Here is a 21,972-nt window from a genome sequence, read left to right on the forward strand (position 1 = left end):
CCTTTACTCTTTCTTACAGTTTCCATCTTTCGGCCAGAGTTTGAGGACCCATGATTCACAAATAGATTGTCCACTTATTTTCTCTGAACTTGGGTTTTCTCTTTTACAAAGTAAAAAAAAAAAGTGGAATATATAATAATAGCTAACAGAATTGTTTTGAGGATCAAATGAGGTTCCTTGGGCAAGTCTCTTCTTTCCCTTCCCCCAGGTCTGTGACTCTCATGAAAGGCTTGACTGTGTCATTACTTTGGTCCTATTTAGTTCCTAATTGTATGACTCTGTGAAGCAAAGGGGACTTAACATTTACTGACAGCCTGTATTAATCTCATGTAAAACTTGAGAAGCAGATAAAAGTCACATTTAAAAAGTGCTTTTGCAAAACATTTTACTTTTGCCAGGTCTGTGTGGATTTTAATAGGAGGAAATAGGCAGCATTAAATCCAGTTGCCACTTGGTTAAATCTGTTAAAGAATCATTAAAATTTTTCAACTGTTGGGTTTCCTGACTCGTTTGAGATATTTTATGGTTCATAAAACACCTCACTTTCTTCTCCTGTGCCTACTGGATTTTAAGTTATTGGATTGGCTCCCAAATTTTGCAGGGTGAGAAAAAAAACTCGTGGAGGTTTTTGCTCTTTACTGACTAGTGCAAATGGATGCAATTCTCATCAGGTTTGGCTTTGCAGTCACAGACTTGGGTTCAAATTCAGATTGCACAGCTGTGAATCCTTGTGATCATTTCACTTCTGAGCCTTGATTTTCCGTATCTGTGAAATGGGTATGATATCTACATCAGAGAGCTGTTTTAAAGGTAGAATACATAATGTGTGTAAAGATTTGGGGGTAGTGCCTAGTCAGTAGTAATCAATAACTGATAGCATTAAAACAGTAGCTAAAATGAAATTTGCTACCATTTAGTCAAATTTTTAGTTACTATAAGGGGAAAGCCAAGTTTTACATTCTTTTTATTCCTCTTACTGGGAAGATCCACTTAGTAAAAGGATAGTATAACAATAGGGAGAAGGTTCGCTGAAAAGTGGGTGTTGGTGAATAAGACTGATAGCCAAGAATTAGAGCTTTACCATGTGGCAGGTGCTCACATCTAATCCTCGGAACAGCCGTGTGAAGTAAGCTGCCTCTGCTCTGAGGAGATTTTCTTGATCTGAGTGGACGTGATCCGCCCCCCCCTTCCCCCGCACCCCCCTCCTTGGGTTCTTCCACTCTGTACTACGCCACAGGCCACAGTCTTTTCCGTGTATTCCTCTCCCCTCTCCATTTCTCATCCCCACTGAAAGGTTTTCTGTGTATTTGGCCCAGAAGTGGCCCACAGTAGGTTGAATTGAATTGCTGAGATATAGAATCCTTTGTGGTTTTTTTTCTGGTCAAGGCTGAAATTCCACTTTCTTTACGTTTTAGATGAAAATGAAAGCATTGAAAACCGAATGTTGGCCCCCGGCGAAAATACTAAGAAAACAGTTGTGGATAAAGAAATCAATCTGAGGTCCCCTGCCCCTCAATACATACTGCTTGTTAAGATAAACAAATAGAGTGTCTTAAGGTAGCTATTGCCCTGGAAATTACCTTGGAGTAAATATTATGCATTTCAAAGAGGAGTCCACATTCTGCGTTTCTAAGTAATGTTACTGTAATGGGTATTACTCAAGATTGAAATAATTTAATACAAAGAAACATGCTTTATTCATACTGTGAGAAACTGTCATCCAAAACACAGCTCATAATATAGGCATTCAGGTTGAATAACAGGAATAATGTCAAATTATTTTTGCAGGTTTTTTTCTTGTCATAACAAACATTTTCACAAAACTGCATTCCTGATCATAGATTTTTAGAGTTGGAAGGAACCTGCGAGGTCCAATCTAATTCCTTCCTGCCACCCAGGGGTGTAAAGCAATTTATCTGAAGTCATGCAGCTAACTAATGACAGAGCCAGGGAGAGAGCAGTGTCCCTTATCCATTTGCCATAATGCTACATTCCCCTGGAAAAAGCTGCCTACTCACTCTTGGTTTTTAATGCTGGAGTCTTGGGGTGAGGTGTTTTTTCCACGACTAACTAGTGTTCTTTGTTCTTGTGTGGGTGTCTGGGAGCCAGCTATCAAGAGTGGTGGGATGTTTTTTGTTGTTGTTGTTGAACAACTGAACCGTGTAAGGCTCTCAACAAGGAAAAGGCATTTACCTAGTCCCCATTTAAGGGGTCAGGAGGAAGTGGTTGGAGTTCAGACGCTCTGCCCGCAGTGTTGACAGGCAGGTATTTTAAGGTTGAGTTTCTTAATCTAAATTCCCTAAATGTTTATGAAAATTATGCAAATATATGCTTACCTCCCCAGAAATGCATCTGCAGCTTTCATCAAGTTATCAAAGGGTACATAATGAAAAGCTCTTTGTTTTTAGAGGGAGGCAAACCTAAGCAAACCCGGTGGAGGACTGGTTCCCCACTCTTACACGCTACATTCTAATTATACTAGAGGACTTCCTTATCTCCAGCCCCTTCCTCTGCACCCTTCCCACCGGCAAGCCTTCCCCAGATGGCTTCCTGGGCTTGTCATGGAAGCCACGGAGGCTCAGCCTTCTTTTCGCAGGAGCTTTGCCCATAGGTCTCCCAAGGCTCCCTTCTCCCTCCCTCTCTGCTTCCTGCTTCCAGGAGAGGGAATGAAACTCAGGGATTTTTGTTTGTTAACAGCTCAGGAGTGTTATTTCCGTTATTTCGTGGTTAAAAGGAGTTTGTGAGCTGACTTGAGAACCTAAGACAGTTGTTGTAAGAAAAAAAAAATGTAAGTCGTGACCTGGGGCCCAGTTTGTTAGAGCATCGTCCAAAAGGCTGTGTGATCCATTCTCAGGCCACATGCCTAGGTCTCAGGTTCGATCCCTGGTTGGGGCATGTGCGGGAGGCAGCCCATGGATGTTTCTCTTTCACTTTTTACCCCTCCCTCCCTCCCTCCCTTTCCTCTCTCTCTTCCTCTCTCTAGACATATCAACAGGTGAAGATTAAGAAAAAATATAATTAGAATTCCAATCTAATACTTTGAAAATTAACTTTTATTTAACTAGTAATTTGTCTTTATTGTTGAAAGTATTACATGTGTTCCCCTTTTTCCCCCATTGATCTCCTCCTCCCCCCCTCCCGCCCCCCCCACCTAAAGCAAATTAGCTTTCAGAATGCCTCTAGTTCTTTAGTTAGGTGAACTCTGTGTTTGAAATAGAAACTGTTGACATTTTCCAGAAAGAGAATGAAAATTTATGGATGGATGATGATTTTGGAGTTGCCTAGATCTGTCTGTAAAGTTGTCTTAATTTAGCTTTTTTTTTCCTCCCTGAATTTTTTAAGACTTAGAAGAACCTACCTCTGAATAGGAATTCATTTTAATGGGCTTCCTTCCTAGGAAAGAACATATGGAAAGCACTTTCTAAATTTTTAAATCTGGCATCTCGACACACTAAGAAAAAGCTACCGCTAAGATTGAAGTTGGAAGAATTTGTTCATTTGTTTATTCATATTAAAAACACCATACTGCCCTGCTGGTGTGGCTTGGTAGTTGAGTGTCGACCTATGAACCAGGAAGTCACGGTTTGATTCCCAGGCAAGGCACATACCCAGATTGTGGGTTCTATCTCCATTCGGGTGCATACAGGAGACTACTGATCAGTGTTTCTCACTCACATCGATGTTTACTTTTCTCTCCCTTCTTCTCTCTCGAAAATCAATAAAAACATTTTTTTTTAAAGAGGGGATCTAGGTGTAAGTGGTAGGTTTGTGCTTTCCTAATTTTAATGACATTTAACATTTACCATTCCCTTATTTTGTATTTTCAATTAGAGCTCCAAGCGAGAATGGAAGCCCCTGGAGGATCGTAGCTGCACAGACCTACCATGGCTGCTGATTTTTCTCCTCTTCTGCATTGGGATGGTAAGGAAACTCACAGATGACCAGAACCTGAACTCATGATCCAGGGGAATGATGGGAGTCGGTTTAAAGAGGGAGCCTGTTATTTATTTTTTTTCATTCCTCCTAATACTGCTTATGTAACTGGAGGTCATAGGATACCACCAAAGCAAGTTATTTTTCTGCCATACAATTTACTGGTACTCTCTGGTACCCCTCGGTATGATCCCTGGTGAGGGCGCACACAAAGAAGCAACCAGTAAATGCATAAATAAGTGAAACAGCAGTACGATGTTTCTCTCTTTCCCTTCTTCTCTCTCTCTAAAAATCAATTTTAAAAAAAACCCATCAAAATTTAAGTGATCATTTCAGAAAGCCAAATTTTTTTTAAAAAATCCTTACCTGACGTTATGTTTTCATTGATTTTTAGAGAGATGGCAAGGGAGAGAGCAATACCGATGTGAGAGAGAAACATTATTTGGTTGCCCCAACCAGGGATTGAACCCACAACCTTTTGGTGCACGGGGCAACCTCCAACCAGTTGTGCCACGTGGCCAGGGCAGAAAGCCTGATCTTGGTGGGGTGGTGCACAGAGCACTGGCCATGGAGTCCAGGGTCCTGAGTATTTATCCAACCTGGTTATACAAACCTGATGGTTATTTTTGTGTCAGTTCATTTTCTCCTCATGTTCCTTTGTATAAAATTAGCGGTTTTGCTAGATGGTATCTACAGTGCTTCCAGTTCTGACATTTTTTTAGTTCTTTCTAAGTGGAGTGGCTGGTTGCTCACTGCTCCTTCCTCCTTCTGCCCACACAGGCCCCTGCTGCCTGCTGTGTCTGCTGTAGTGAGTGGCGTCTCTCAGTGGAGATCAAGGAACCTGGTGACTTTCCAATGGGGCTAGAGGTTGTAGGAGCAGAGTCCCTGGTGCCAAGTGTTGGGAACGTCCTTCTCCAAAGTGCAAACCCGCTCTGCCCTGCAGTACTTTCTGATACAGGTTTCAAAAAGGATAGGAAACAGCTGCTTTAGCGCTAACGAATGCTTAGAGCTAGACAAGACTTGGAGAGCCTCACATGGCCTGTCACCCTTATTTTGCAGATTAAACACATCAGACCCAGAGATGGGTATGACCATCCCAAGGCCACACTGCTAGGGAATGGCAGAGCTGGGAACAGAGCCACAGTCTCATAACTTCCAGGCCCATGCTCCTTCTGCCACCTGGTTCCTTCTTCCCCAGGTGAGCTGTGCAGACAGTATTCCTCTCTCTCAGTCTTCACAGCTCAAAACACAATCATGCTACCTCGGGCAGCCCCTTGTCCACATAAGCGTAATGTTTTTAACCACCCCCCCCCCTTTTCCATGCCTTTTATACAGATGCTTTAGGAAGATCTTATTCTGTGTCTCTTTGTAACTGCCCACATCACAAATACCATTTGAGAATTACAGAACAACCCTAATCACGGCTACTAGGCCTAATTTTAGGTGCTAGTTCTGCCCCTGACACAAGGGAAAGAAAGCAGTAAATTTTAATGAGATAGAATAAATGCAGCAGAAATTGTAAAGATGATAGCTCAGTTTCAGCAAACCTAGGATATTTAGAAAAGTCAAAAATACCACTTCCTAACTTAGGACTTCTAGTGTTCAAGAGTCCACTTAGTTTAGTGGCTTGGCCACTGCAGTGCAGCATGCATGAATATGCATGGAGACTGTGGGAAGAGTCTTTGCTAACAGAATTAGTCCGCAGCTTGTCCCCACCCCCGAATTTAACCCAGGGACAGGTAGCAGCTGCCCTTTCAAAATTATGTTTATGAAAACATGTACCTGCCACCCAGGTAGATGTTTTGATTTTCTGTGCTAAAATAGCTCAGGAAAGTGCAGTCATTAATGTTAACAGGCTGGCTTGGGAGTGACTTGTGAGAAAGGAGCTATTTGTTTACTGAAATGATTTACTGCAGTGGTAATTAATAGAATGTTGATTTTAGTGTGATGATAGTTAAGACCCACTGCGTGTACTTTTAAATGCAGGCATAGCGTTGTTTGTTTTGGAATGATTCTTTTAATGGATTACTACCTTCATGGAGTTGAGCTAACATCAAATTTTGCCATGTGAAACTAGAGAAATCTCCAAGTTCTGTTGCCCAGCAGTAGTTCTGGCACAACAGTAGTTCAAAGTTTGTCTTCTGAATATTTATTTTATATGTTGTTTTTTTCTTTTGGATTTTATTCTGTTATTAATTTAAAGAGAAACATGAGAATTAACTTATGCTCGAGGCTTTCGTATATGTATTTATCTCACTAAGTTCTCCCAATTATCCTGAGATAGGGTTATTCCCAGTTTACAGACAGGGAATAGCAGGGTTAAATATTAGTTTGTCTGAGAATATAGTGACAGTAATAAATGGCAAAGATAGAACTGGAACTTTCTGCCATATTCTTTTCACATGTGGCCCAGCAGCTGCTTCTTTCAGAGGCTCCTTTCTCGGTCCTTCTGTGGCCTAATATTCAAACCATACCTTGTTCACTACCTTTACTTGCAGCTCTTTGTTCACTCCTTAATGACTGTGCTCCTGCTCTGAAATGTTTTAAGATCTTGCCATCTTTCACTCATAGTCTCCAATAAATATTTTTATTTATACATGTTTACTTTATTTTCATAGATATTTGTACTTTTATTTCTTCCCTTACTTTCAGGGTTTTTCCACACTTTTCTAGAACTTAGGGTATTTTTCAAAGTAAATTTCTATCAGCCTTCTTGAGAGCTGTCCCCTTCCACATGAACTTTCATCAGTATTTTGAAATTATTGGACATAGGTTGCGGGCTTACCCTGCTCTTAAAAAAAATTACATGTCACATTGTACTTCTAAATGTTTATTTTTTTCATTAAAGTAATTAAAAATGGTGCTCAACCTTAGTTGCACATGAGAATCAGTTGGGATCTTTTAAAAAGTACTCATTCCGAGGCCCCACCTTAGTGATTTAATCTCTGTGATTCTAATGCTCAGCCGGGGTTGAGACCCACTGATGTAGGCACTGATAAGCCACTGAAGAATTCTGAGCAAGAAATGATAAGATTGGGTTTAGAAAGATAGCCCTGGTGGTCAATGTTAAAGATGCTTTACAGCCATTGTAAAGGAAGAAGAGATTCAGGCTGACTACTGTGGATGCAATAGTCCAGATAAGAGGTGAAAACCTGAAATAAGAAGAGAAGAGAGAGATTTTGAAAGTAGATTTTGGAGTCATCAATATTGCAGGCAAGGAGAGAGAGATTAAAGATGACTAAGAGGCTCTTATGTTAGAAGTTCAGGGTAGGGCTTTTTAGTTCTTCCTACATTATCTCCTCATCGGTTCTAAAGTACGGCTTCTGTACACATGAGGTAGCAAGAATGGGGTGGGTAAACAAAGTAGTACTTTATTAGTAGCTCAGCAGACACCTGATTATTATATCCAGTAAATACAAATAGTCATTGTAAAATGACTTGTGGAATAAAACCTGGGCTAAGGGTCCTTCCCATCTTGGATGGTCTGACTTACTTCTGTCTCAGGGAGAAGAATCTATGAGAAGAGAAGAGGAGAGAAAAGAGGTCCATCTGGACCAAGCCAGCCCAGATCAACTTAACATAAAATGCAGGAAAGAGCCCTGGCCAGTGGCTCATTTGGAGCACTGTCCCATACACAAAAGGTTTCAGGTTTGATTCCTGGTCAGGGCACATATTTAGATTGCGGGTTCAATCCCTAGTGTAAAGCAAGTATGTCAAACTCGAGGCCTGCAGTACTTGACACAGAAACATACTTAATTTTCAAAACTGCTCAATGAAGTAGACGTTATCATCATCATTCCCATTTTACAGATAAGGAAACAGAGGCACCCAGCTTTGTTAAATAGCTTGTCGAGATCACACAGGGGCAACACTGAACACAGGAGAGAGAGGAAGAAGGAGAGGCTTCAAGAGACAATCCCTTTTGTTGCCTGGAACAGGGAACAAAAGAAGAAGTTGTTCAGAACATGGACCTGTAGGACACACGTCACCTGCCAGTAAAATGTGGTCCAGTCAATATTTCCGACACCAAGCAAATAGTTGAGCAACACCGCTTCCTCTAGTATAGAGTCAGGAAGCTGGGGTGCTGCCAGAGCTGTGGAGAGAGAACTGAAACAGCCGCTCACTCCTGTCTGACATGTGCAACCTAGTAAATAGGGATGCCCAAAAGGAGAGAGGGTGTGTGCAGGAAAGGGAAGTGGTTTGGCGAAATGAGAGGATGACTTTGACACATAAACTGTATGGGGAAGGATAAGCAATGGGAAACGCAGAGTTGGAATTTGGGGCAGTGATCCGGACTGCAGCTGATGTAGGCGACATCAGTGCAGAGTCTGTCCCTCCAGACTGCTCTTGGGGACCCTTTTCGTTTATAGCCTGGGTCTAGTTCCCGGAGCTCAGGGTTTCTACCTCATTGACTGTTGTTGAGAGCAGCACAGAGCGAGAGACTCAGACTCGCTGCAGGGTTTTGTCACCTGTGTGATGGCCTGTGCTTTGCCAGGATCATGGAATAGGAAGAACAGCATGCCGAAAACTACCTTAAGACTACCTGGTCCAGATGACTACCTACCTTCTGTTAAATCCTCTGGTTTATCTTTGTTTTCTTCAAAACATATTTTACAAATTATGGTAAAATGTGCATAACAAGGCTTATATAATGTATATTTTAAAGTACACAGTTTTGTTAAATCCATTTTAACTATTTTTAAGCATACAGGTTAGTTAAATTCATTTTGATTTTAGTCTACTCTTGTTTTTTTTTACCACCTCAGTCACTGTTGTGGACCAAATGGATTTATACTTACTTCTCTCTGCAAGTAGACCCTGAAAAGCATTTACTTTGTACCTATTTTCCCTTAGAATCATAAAATTGTGACAGCATAAACGGCTTTTGAGATTAATGTAATCCAATCGTTGTTATAGGTGAGGAAACTGAGGCTTAGAGAATTGAGAGTGACTTGCCCAGATCATGAGTATTTGCAGCAGAGCTGGGTTTAGTTCCTGATAGTCCTTGTGCTGTTTTGCTTGTTTTGTGTTGTTTTTTGTTGTTGTGTTTTGTTTTGTTTTTTTTTGCTTAAGCTGCTCGCGAAACTGACTTCCCTGATTTTGCTCCCTTACACCCATTATTTTCTTCTCTTTTGAGACATTTCAGTTTTTCTCGGGTAAACTTTATTGTATTAAAGCCCTTTTGTACCTTGCATGAAATCTTTCATTTGTATGTGTGTACTTAATAAATATTTATTGAGTGGATATTTCCTAACTTCCCATCATTTTTGTCTTCCACTCTCCTCTTAAAGTAATGCATCCTACTTAACTTTAAAGAAATCTAGCAGATTGGCAGAAATTTTAACTCAACTGTTTTTAGTTTGTTTGCATGAACAATAGTTGTGCATCGAGCATTCTAATCCTACCCTGTCTGCTGGGTCTAAAAGTCTTCCTTGTCTCAGTGTTCTCGGGACCAACAGGCCAAATATTGCTCCAAGGTTTGACAGACTGGCTGTCAGGAGACTGATGCCAAACATTGGTTGAGATAAGAGATGTATAGAGCTAAAGGAGGTAGTATTTGAATGGGCTGGGGGGAGAGGTGGAGGAAAGAACCTGGATATAATTTAATTAATTTCTGGGAAAGGGCTGTAAGCATAAGCCTTTTTTCCTCTCTCTTTATTTTGAAACATTTTGCCATATTCATACTTCATACTCCCTCTACCCCTTATGTTTTTGTTGGTCTTTCTGTTTCAAAACTAAACTAAGGTTTTCTACCTTTCCATTGCACTTAAAGGCTCCATGCTTGTGAAATAAAATATGCCTGTTATTTTGACTAATAATGAATGAAACCAAGCAAAAGCTCTTACGTCGAACTAAACCTTGAGATATTAAGGGAAGATGAGCACCGTTTATCATCTAGCAAATTGTCTTTCTCCTACTTAGCAATAGGCACTTCGTCTCCAGATCTTGCCTGAGACCCACCCTCCCTGTATGCCTTCATCTGATTTGAGTCACTTCTTGTTTGTCATTAGATGTGTCTGCTCCTCCTCTCTCTCTTAAGAGCAGTTCTGAAAGCCCTTCAGTAACTCAGTCACTTTTAGATGTTAGCCAAGGTTTTCTCTTCCTTACTGATAGGCTTACTTTCTCTCCGTGATTGCTCCTGATTGTAGTAGGATAAAAGCTTTCCTCATCTCTCTTATCATTTGCTTTATGAATGTGATTTCCTTCTGTTGAATGCTTGCTCCCACCCCACCCCCACCCTCTGTGGAGGCATTAAATTACTGTGTTCTGTAAAGCTTCTCATACTGTTTTAATTTCATGTACTATATTATTTTTGTCATCTGAAACTATATTGTTTCCCGTATGTGGATTTCAGGATCTCTTTTTAAAAGAGGTTGTTTTTTAAATTATATTTGGCCTCGTTCCCCATTATCAATGCTTGTACCATATGGGAAGTCCCTGGGATAGCAGTTGTGGTTTCTTTCTAGCTTATTATCTCACTCCTCTCCTTCCTTCCTCCCCTGAAGCTTCTCACCCTTTCTACTCGAATGCTTTTGGGAGCTACATGAAAATATGTTAGTGCCCCATTTTACCATATATCTGTGACATTTATCACTTATACTCTGATTAAAAAACAAACAAACAAACACAAACCCACAAAACCCACGTGTCCAATGGTACTATTAAAAATAGAACAGAAAATCAGAAATCATTTAAAGGAATCTGCAACACTAGGTACTTATCAAGCGCAAGAAGAAAATTCCTATGAAAAGTGAAAGAAGAACATAACCTTAATGATGTAAGGACTTTGCTATTTCAGACTAGTATTGAAAGAAGATTGTAACTGTGGTCTGAATATTTCCGTGTAGTAACACAATTACTGACAATAGTTCTCAATTTTATCCCCCAAGAAATTTTTGTTCCAAAATAGAGAACTGAAGGGGTTTTTGGTTAGTCAACCTCTTTAGTCTGACTTAACACAAATTTACCCCTAACAGCTACTCTATATTGATTACCTGCCATGTATCAGACCAGTTAAGGCCTAGATATGTATTATCACTTTTAGTTCTCATCATTAGGCTGTGAAATAGGTATTATAATAGTACCCCCTCCCCAGCCCTGGCCAGTGTTGCTCAGTGGTTGGAGCGTCAGCCTGAGCACCAAAGAATCCAGGGTTTGATTCCTGGTTAAGGGCACATATCTGGGTTGCAGATTTGATTCCCCGGCCATGGTTGGGGTGTGTGCGGGAGGCAACCCATCAATGTGTCTCTCTCACATCGATGTTCTCTCTCTCTTTTTCTCCCCCTTCCCCCTTCCTTCCACTCTCTAAAACCAGTGGGAAAAATATCCCCAGGTGAGAATTAACAACAACAACAAATAGTCTCCCACTTATTCACAGGGGATACCTACCAGGACCCAGTGGATACCAAAACCGAACCCAACTATACTATGTCTTTTCCCTATATATGCATACAGTTTCACTTACAGAAAATACTTTATGGCTTCTCTCTGGCTTATCCGAATTGCCAGCATCGCTACTCTTATACTTTGGAGCCACTCTTAAGCAAAATAAGGGTGACTTGAGCACAAGCACTGTGATACTGTGGCAGTTGATCTGATAACCAAGAGAGCTACTAAGTGATTAATGGGAAGGTAGCCCATACGGCCTGGATACCCTGGACAAAAGGATGATTCACGTCCCAGGTGGGATGGAGTATGGAGTGAGATTTCATCACGCTACTCAGAACAGCATGCAATTTAAAACGTACAAATAGTTTTATTTCTGGAATTTTCCATTTAATATTTTCAGACCATGGTTGACTATGAGTAACTGAAACCTCGGGTAAGAAGCCTCAGTACTCTGTGTTAGGGATGAAGAGGAGACACTCTTAGTAGGTAATTGGATCAAAGTCACGCAGGTAGTTAGTGGCTGACTGAGGGTGTGAATCAGGTCTTTTTGGTTCTCTTCCTATTACTCTGGGATGCTTTTTGTTAAAGATCCCTATTGGAGAGTTTAGCCATTAACTTCTTGAATTTTGTCCAAGTTCACACAAGGAGAAAATTGATCAGTGCAGGTTATCTGACCCAAAAGCCCATGGTCTTTCCATTACAGCATGTTCTCATTTCTAACAATAATAGCTAATATTTATTCATCTCTTATTTATTGACCTCTTAATATTTATTGAAACCTTATCACTTTACTGGATTATTTCATTTAATCCTTACAGCACCCTTATGAGCTACCATTATCTCCATTTTACAGGCCAGTAAATTGAGGCACAGAGAGTTAAAGTAACTGGCAAGGATCAGAGAGCAAGGATAGCAAATCAGGGATAGTCGCTACTGAGTCTACTTTCTTACAAAGTGTAGTTTCAAGAAGTTTCTACTAGCGAGAGCTATACTCTCTACTCTCCCTGCCTCACTTTCTTTACTTAAATGATAAAAATAGATTACTTAGAAAAGAAGATTTGTTCACCTTTTCTGGGAAGCATGTTTAAGAGAGGAATACTATTATCTGAGGCACTGCATATGTGTATAGTTCTTACCACTGGAGGCCCGAGATCGAGCAGGGCTACTTGGTACTACTCATGATACTTGGTCATGATGGGTAAACAGTGGCCATCTCTGCCTTCATTAGCCACTTTCATAAAGATAACAAAAACTCAAGCTTGTAATGACCAAGAATATATCTTAACCCCAGTCTTCCCTCCCAATTCAGTGAATCAATGGTGATTCACCCTACTGTCTGCCTGTACGCCCAGCAGCCTATGCAGGCGTTATTGTTCTGTTTTGGTCAGCAGCATGCACTCCACTTAGCAAGCCTAATGCAGCTCTGAGGCATCTGCCCTTTGCCTTTGGCACTGTGCTGAAACATGTTCCCATGAAATGAAGTGGCCTTTGTGGCACCCGGACCCGGGACTCACTCTCCTGGATTCTCCAATATTAAGAGCATGGCAGTGCTCGTGGTGTAATTCTTTGGCTTATATACAGCTTTATTGCAGGAAGCAAATAGAAGTTGTGTGCACTGAAGTGATACTAATTCAAAACCCGCAGACCTATTGTTCCTTGTGTTTTTTTCCTTTCATCCATTGCTATTGTTTATTTAATAGGACTCCTTTACAACCAAATAAAACTAAAAAAAAGAAAGAAAGAAAGAAGAAGAAAGCTGGGTTTGATTCTGTCCTGTGTCCTTGGAAAACGTATTGAACCTCTCTGGGCCTCAGTTTCCTCATCATGAGGATTAGCGATAATGTATGGTAAGCACCCAGTACAGAGCCTGGCATAGAGCAGATGTTCAATACAGAGAGGTTGCTATTATTAGTATGAAATGCAGAGACGATCTTATGATGCAAAAGCTTAGAGATTTCTTTTGTCATGCTAGTAAATAGTGTTTCCCGGGACTACTTTGTGCTGCTTATGTGAAATCCTAGGAAAACAGTGGAATAGTGTTTGCAACAAGGAAAGAGCTCTTTGTTCCTTCAGCAGACAAAAGAAGCTCATTATCGTATCAAGTAGTGACTGTTGCTATTGAAATGGTTTATTTGTATGATTTTTTTTTCTGTTTTTCTCCCTAGGGATTTATTTGTGGCTTTTCAGTAGCAACAGGTGCAGCAGCGAGACTAGTGTCAGGATACGACAGCTATGGAAATATCTGTGGGCAGAAAAATGCAGAGTTGGAATCAATACCAAACAGTGGCATGGACCACACCCATCGGAAGTGAGTACAATGTTGCTGAATGGTGAACACAATGGAAATTTGGAAGGGGGAGGGGAAGAAGTCTGCTTTTCTTACTGTTTTAAAGATATCTTACTGAATATTATTTTCATACGACTCCTGTTGGTTTTTTTTGTAACTGTCCACTTGAATCATTCCTGGCCTATACATACATTTCCCAGGAAACAAAATTAGCCACCATGTTAAAATGGGGTACCTTGAGGTTTTAATGAGGAAAAGCTTGATTTGAGTGAGCTGCTCTTATACTTGTTTTCCCGTTAGCTTTTTTGGTTGTACAGAAAAGAACATGATATTTTTCTTCCTACAATTATACTTGATGGGAGACAGAGGGATGATAATGGATTTTGAAACGTTAAAGTTATAATGAAACATCTTGCAATGCATAATTTATAAGTACACATCAATCCAATTTTATAAAAGATGCATTTGTTTTGTCAGACATTAAAATTTGTTTTGGGTTCTCAAGGTTCATCTTTTGGATTTCATGAAATTTCTGACTTCATTGTATGTGTTTTTTCTTCAAAAGAGCTATTTCATTTTTAATGTCTCGGGGGGAAATATATTTTATCGGTCATAGTTTACGTATGATGTCAGTATATTTGTTTAAACTATATATTTATGTCTCCATCAAACTTTATTAGACAGGTCTAATAAATAAAGACAGGACTTCAGAATTAACCAAACTAATTTTAAGGTAACAGGTTAACCAATTCAATTAATGAACTGTATTGGAAAGGCTAAGGAGATTTTTAAAATAGTTTTTAGGCTATATTTTTATTATGAAGCACTTTCCAGGGTGTAATAACTATATTTATTATGAGATAAATCTGTTGGTCAAATCTGGGTCCCTACTGGAAAGTATAAGATTAATTTGATAATTTTACAAATATGAAGAAATCCTAATAGTTAATCACAACTCAGAGCTATTCTTCCATTTAATGAAGGAATAATAAAGTTTATATATAAAAAATTTTATTTATTTATTTTTAAATATATTTTTATTGATTTCAGAGAGAAAGGGAGAGGAGTGAGAGAAACATCAGTGATGAGAGAGAATTATTGATCGGCTGCCTCGTGCACATCCCGCATTGGTGATCAAGCCGACAACCCAGGCATGTGCCCTGACCAGGAATCAAATTGTGACCTCCTGGTTCATAGGTCATGCTCAACCACTGAGCCATGCCAGCCAGGCCTACATAAAATTTTAAATAATAATAATGAATATTTATGGAGCACACCATAGTCAACAAGCATACAACACTACCCTGTGAGTTACTGAAATGACTTTTCCAAACATCTGGTGGGCAGTGGAATATCTAACGCAGACCATGAGCTTGTGTGCACCTACCTGCATCCCATGACAGCAGAAGTGTAACCAGACTCAGGGCAACTTAAAGGATTGTTTCATTTATCCTTTCTGATTGCCTCATGAAAATAACACAAATTTTAGGCCTTGTATTATTTCTTATAGCAAGACTATCCCTATATTTTTTGCTTTTACTTTTTATTTTGAAATAATTTTAGTTTCGCGTAGAAGTTGCCAAAAAAGTAAGAGTTCCACATATCTTTTTTTTTTTTATGTAGCTAGTGTCCATGCTGTCAAATATTGTTTAACTCTTTAATACTGTTGACATGTACTAAACATACAATATCACCATTTAGATAATTCAAGAAATAGGAGGAAAGGGCTCTATCCCTCAGGTGTGTTGCTCACATGAGGTTGTAATTATTTCTGCGGCTCTCTTTACAACTTGCTGATGACTCCAAGAATATTCTCATTATAAGGTTTGTGTAAATGTCACTTTTCACACTTAACCTAATGGAGGTTCATTTGTTCAATTTTTAATTTCAAATCCTTGGATTATTCTATGTACATTTTGATCTCTTACAAAGAGACTCTGCTATTATTACAAAAAAGTGGTTCCTTTTCCCTGAATGCTTAACATATTCAAGAGTCACTCTTGGATAGCTGCAAGGAAAATAATTTCTGAAGTACAGAGATGCCCTAACTCATGTGTACATTTAAAATTTACTAGATTTAATCTCTACTTGCCTCTTCTCTGTGTATGAGCATTTTAGTGCTGATCCATCTAAGTATTTCTATCTATAAATTGTACTTTAAAAAAAAATAATGATACATTTTGAACATATGTTTCTCAGGTAAGTCTGAGTTTGGAAACAGGCAGAAAACCTTTGTTTGTTATCTTTATTCCATCCTCTCCTTTTTTTCTGCTAAATGCATTGGTTTTCTCCTTTTTCACTCATTTCCTCAGACATCATTGGCTTTATTATGAATACCCAGCCCTTCTGTAGCTATACAATACATATTTTTACACCTGTTTTGTCTGCTATAATTTCAACTTGGTCCTCATCTCCAGTACATAGTACTCACTAGGACTTCCATACATACTTTTTTAATAAGTTAATGAATGAGTACTCTAAAATCTTGAATACAACTAACTCTTTTTTGCCTTCATGAATATTGTTTTCACTATCAGAAAAAAAAAATTTTTCTCCCATTCGTCATATGGCTAAATTCCACTCATCCTTCAGTTCTCAGTATAAATGTTACTTCCAAATAAAAGGTCTTTTTTGATCTCACAAATTTAAACCAAGTATTTAAAAATACTCTCATTGTGTCCGGTAATATGTGTAAGTATACATTTATTTTGTGATTATTCGTTAAATGTTTGTCTCTTCTAAGACCCACAAGAACAGAGATGAGGTCTGTTTTGTTCATTGCTATATCCTCAGTACCTAGAACATAGTAGGCATTCAATTAAATGTTTGTTGAATGAGTAAATATATTTATTTTCTTTTTAGAATATGTCCTAAGAAGTGAATTACTGAGTCTGAGGATCTGAAATATTTTAAGATTATTAATGCATATTTTTGAATGGCTTTCCATATAAGCTGTTCCATTTACATTCCCACCAACAGTGGGAATAAGGGCTTATTGAATTACGATTGGTTTACCTTTGCTAGTATTACTAGTTTTTATTTTCAACTATTTATTTTTATTTTCACCTTCTCATTTGATCAACCAAAAAATGTTCCTTTATAGTTTTGGTTTGTGTGTCTTTGATTATTCATGAGTGGGAACCTTTTTCCCCTCATGTGTTTGTTGGCCTCTCTTGAAGACTTGTGCTAGCATATTCCTTCCTGGTCTTACCTCTAGTCTTCCCCATCCTTTATACTGTGATAAAATTCAGTTCTTTAAGACACCTGATTGGCATTTCCCTGCTGAGGAGCCCTTCTCTTAGTGTTGTTGCCTGTAGTATCAAAACCGAGCCCACTCAGCTCCTGCCACTCCAGGCCTCCCATGGTTCAGACCCTTCTCTCACTGTTCCTCAGTGTAGTAGCGTTGATAGTCAGTTGATTCTTCCTCTGTGTTGTTTCCCCTACCTCTCTGCCAATGAATTCTTGAAAGACATGAGGTGGGTTTCATAACTAGTCTCTTTATGAAATATTTCCAAATTAACTTTATCTGTCATGATCTTACCTTTATTACCTGAACTTTCCTATTTCACATTTGTTTTTCTGTTGCATTTATGTTGTTCTCTAATTATATTCTTTGTGTCCACCTGTATTAATTATCAGTAGCTGGGTAACACTATTACCATAAGCGTAGTGGCTTAAAACGGGATGCAGACACATTACTATCTCACCGTGGTCAGGAGTCTGGACATGCCTGAAGTTGATTTCCTGCTTCAGAGTCTCTCCCAGGCTGTAGTCAAGGTGTGAGTCAGGGCTGGGCTCTGCTGGGAAAGTTCCCCTTCCAGGCTCATGTGGTTATTGGCAGCACAGCCCTCAGGGATTGTTGTACTGAGAGCCTTAGCTATTTCCTGGCTGTCAGCTAGAGGACTCTCTCACTGCGTGCTGGGTGGGCCTCCCCATGGGGCCTAGACCACTCCCTATAGCGGCTCACTTCAAAGCCAGCCAGGGAGCGCATCCACAGAGAGTCTGCTGGCAGAATGGAAGTTACAAACTTGTATAATGTGTTTAGAGAAGTGATATCCCATTTCCTTTGCCATATTCTACTATTTAGAAGCAAGTCACAGGTCCCACCCAAAGTCATGTCATTTATAAACAAGAGCATAAATTCTAGGACGTAGGGATAATTGGGGCATTTATCCCTAATTATCTGCCATAGTGCCCAACTCAGTCTCCCTGAACACTGTTTTATATAACTCCTGGGTTTGAGCACCCAAAAGTTACTTCAGAAGGGCTTAGTGACTGGCAGTAAATAGGAAGGAGGAAAGTCAGGAGGGACAGGGGAAAGGAATGCCTCTGACTTGTTCTATCAGAAAATTTAAGATGCCAAGATGACGATAAGAATCCTATTAGTAGTAAAGAAAAGGCAGTATTTTATTTTCTTACTTTAATTTTAATGTGCTCTTTTTCTCCAAATAATATTTTTGACCTGATAATATGTTTACTATAGTAATAAGGATGTAGAGGAAAATGTCAGATAATATTTTATGAGAAACAGGAAGGTCCTGTCTTCATAGATTATGTTCCCAAAGTTGATTTTTAAATTGGTTGCTTAAGATGTATAGAACTTTTCTGCATAGAAACAATGGTTTACATAAGGTTCTGAGAATGGCTCAATTTTAAAAAGCTCATTTATCTTAGAGCCATAAAGGGCCAGAGATGAAAGGGACCTTTAAGATTGCCTAGTGCATAGCCTCCTTAAAACATCCTATCAAATATTTGTGGGAGCCAGCCATGGCCTGGAGGAGAAAATGACTTGTTTTGTAACTCAGCTATGGTGATTAGTGGTAATGGTACCACATGGCATGAGTATGGCTTACAGCCAGTGTTTTTTTTGGTCCTGGGGAGTGGGGTGGTGATAATAATATATTTTGAACTCAGGTTGACAGTTCCAAAAACACCTCTTCTGCCACATTCTAGATTGCCTACAATTTTCCAAACCATAAAGCTAGCCTTAAAGTGTAGGTATCAACTTTTAGACATACAGTGATGATAAAGATGATAATTATAGTAATTATAGTAATTGCTCCCAGACAGAAAGCCTTCTCCCCCCATCTTCCATATCAATTTGGTGTAGAATTATGTCCATTGTCATGGAATCCTATATAATAAAAGCCTGATATACTAAGTGTCTGGTCATCCGTTCAACCAGTCAAAGTGTAATATGCTAATGATATCCTAAGACTGCTCAACCGCTCACTATGATGTGCACTGACCACCAGGGGGCAGACAGTCAACCAGTCACTATGATGTGCACTGACCACCAGGGAGCAGACGCTCTGACCGGTAGGTTAGCTTATTGCTGACGTCCGGCCAATCACAACTGAGCGAAATGGGCCAGACACACCCTGGAACCCTCCCACAGTCCCTCCCCAGCTGGCCAACCTCCCATGTCCCTCCCCAGCCCGATCGTGCACTGGTGGGGTCCCTAGGCCTGGCCTGCGCCCTCACAATCCAGGCTGAGGGACACCCTTCTCCCACCCCCGACTGCACAAATTTCCTGCACCTGGCCTCTAGTATCTACATAACATTATTAATAGAAAATAGGTTAAAAAGCAATATAGATTGTATGATTTTTATTTACATATATAAAGATTTAGATGTGCATAGAAAGGTATAAAATGACAAGAAAATGTCAACATTGTGGTTAACTGGTGAGTTATGGATGGTTTTAATTTTCTTTTACAGTCATTTATTCTTTTAAGTTGTCTGCAATCAGTATATATTGAAGAAAATTAAAAAGAAGAAAAAGACACCCATAGTCAATATCCTTGAAGAGGTTGCCTTCGAGTGAGGAAGACAAAACACACAGATAAAGCTGACAGTGCAATGTGGGTCAGCCTATGGAAGCATCGTATAATGAGAGCTGGGTGACTCTAGTTTCCTGGGTTTCCTAACAGCAGGCTGGCGGAGAGAGGAACATAAGGCAATTGGATGGTAACATTGGGACCACCGCTGCATTCGTTTCTACTGCTGTTGTAACAAACTAATTGGCTTAAAACAACAAAGTTCTATAAATCAGAAATCTGTGCACAGCATGGCTCAGCTGGTTCCCTTCTCCAGATTTCACAGGTCTGAAATTGAAGTGTCATTAGTGCTGCCTCCCTTACTAGAGGCTCTGGGGAATGAATCTTCTTCGAAACTTATTCAGGCTGCTGGTAAAATTCAGTTCCCATGTGGCTGTGGGCCTGAGGTCCCATTCCCTTGCTGACTATCAGTTAGGAGTTGTTCTCACCTTCTAGATGCAGCCTATATGTTGTGTAGCTATATTCTGTGGGTTGTCAGAGTCCTTCTCCTTCAGTGGGTTAAATCCTTATGCTTCAATCTCTCTGACCTCCTCTTCTTCACAGTAGCACCTTGGTTCTAAGTTGTCCTTGTGGGTTGAAAAATCTCTCAGCCAGTGATGGGGAGTGGGGTGGGCTGGGAATTCAGGGACACTGTCATTTTAAGTAGGGTCTTAGTGCTCCATTTGGGTGGGTTCAGAGAAGAGCTTACATTCTAGCAGGGGAAAATCAAATAAAGTACGTCTCTGAAAGCGGGGCACACACGGTGATGATGGGGGGAACCTGGTGAATGAATGGTCCTGACGGTTCTCGAGCAGCGGCTTCAAGGGCCCATCTCCAGTGGCAATGGAATTTGAGTTAGAGCACCAAGAGTGATTCTTGTTGGCTGGAGAGCATGAGCTGAGGCTCCAGGTTGGAGTTCTATAGGCCAGGCTAAAGCCGGTGAAGAATGGCAAAAACAGGAAGGAGCCCGGACTTTGTGGAGTTGCCGAGGTTTAGGAAGGAGGAGAGGTAGTGCCTTTATTCACTGCCAATGCCTGAGATTTGCAGAGTGTTTGGAGTCTTCTTCAGAGCAGCCCAGTAGATCACTTGCTCATTCCCACACTCAGGGATAAGTCTGAACAAACGGAGACACTCTAAGCCTTTGACAGCTCTGGCTTTGCTTTGAGGGAAAGTGCTCTCCCCTCTGCCTCCTGTTAAATAACTCTGATTTCAGCATTAACTTACTGCCTCACCTAGTTTGGCTCAACATGAAATAGAGCACCCTGTGTTGATACTTCACTTGAACTTGGATTTGTGGGCTCATTTATCCACAAATTTATAAGCATTTAGAAACAGTAACATTTATGATGTTCTAAATGAAAATTTCCTGTATTTATTCAATTTTCCTAAACTTTTATTTTTCTCTTATGTCAAATTTTAGAAGTTGTATAAATGATAGCTAAATGTTCAGAAGGTGAATTTATGGAGGCATATTTGGAATATATTTTTTTCATTTTGTAACCACACTACTCTTTAGCCTAACATTTTTTTAACTCTTTACAAAGGTAATATCTGTATTACAAGTGTAATTCTGCCTCTAGAATAATACTTGCTATGGATGATACTGCTAGCAATTTGAAAGAAGAGATCCAACTGCATACCTTAGAAATTGCAGAAGTTGAAAGTCGTAATGTTTAGCAGATTCTAAATAGGGAGGTAAAAAGCTACTTAACAGAATTAGATGACGTGTGTGTGTGTACCAAAGCAAGGATGGATTGGTTGATTTTTCTCTGTGTTACCTGCCTGGGTGTGTATACTAGTCATATCTAAGGTAAACAGCTCAGTCCAGAGTCTCACTACTTGGTTTGGTTCCAGGTTAACCAGGCAACTGTAAAGATTCCAAAAAGCTTTCATTAGTAGAAATGAGGTCATAGATTTAGATAATTATTAACTACTTCAACTATGAATTTTTATAGTCACCAGTTTACCACCTATTTATGTTTATCTGGATATGAGAGCTGAGGGCAACTGAGAAATTAGAGTGTTGTACATAGTCCACACATAGCCAGTCTCACTTCTGACACCAAATGTAAGTTCAGGGGTCCACAAGACAACCCATCAGTTCTATAATTGCCAGAAAGCCTCTCACAACTCACTGAAATCTCTTATACTCACAGTTACAGCTTATTACTGGGAAAGGCTACAGATTAAAATCAGTCAGTGAAAGAAATGCATAGGGCAGAGCTTAGTTGTCCTTCCCCAGAGAGTAGTCAGAGCATGTTCCCTTCCTGGCATTGATGTGTGACAAGTACACATGGTGTACTGCCACCTAGTAAGCTCACCCAAACCTCAGTGTTCGGAATTTTTGTTGGGGCTCCATTACTCAGGCATGGCTCATTGCCCACTAGCTGGTTCAGTTTCCAGCTCCTCATACCACAGGATCCAGAAATCCCAGTCTACATGGCATTGCTGATCTAAAATTGGTCAACCCACTTCCTGCCTTAACCCACTTCCTGCGTTCTACCTAGTGTGGCGCTCCCCCCCGCCCCCCCGCCCCCCCACCCC

The 21,972-nt window shown here is 40.0% G+C and overlaps 1 protein-coding gene across 7 annotated transcripts in view; it reads left to right on the forward strand.

Annotated features, from left to right (window-relative positions):
* Nucleotides 1-21,972, forward strand: part of SLC44A1 (solute carrier family 44 member 1) — a 155,217-nt gene that overhangs the window by 40,729 nt on the left and 92,516 nt on the right. For 6 of the 7 annotated variants that reach the window (XM_059657551.1, XM_059657554.1, XM_059657553.1 and 3 more), the window contains 2 exons: nt 3,832-3,921; nt 13,488-13,630. In XM_059657551.1, coding sequence (XP_059513534.1) covers nt 3,832-3,921; nt 13,488-13,630 — 233 coding nt within the window. Of the gene's footprint in view, nt 1-3,831; nt 3,922-13,151; nt 13,170-13,487; nt 13,631-21,972 lie in introns of those variants that run through there. The other variant, XM_059657556.1, reaches the window with a different exon arrangement.

The sequence above is a fragment of the Myotis daubentonii genome, chromosome 11, assembly GCF_963259705.1.
Source record: "Myotis daubentonii chromosome 11, mMyoDau2.1, whole genome shotgun sequence".
NCBI lineage: Eukaryota > Metazoa > Chordata > Mammalia > Chiroptera > Vespertilionidae > Myotis > Myotis daubentonii.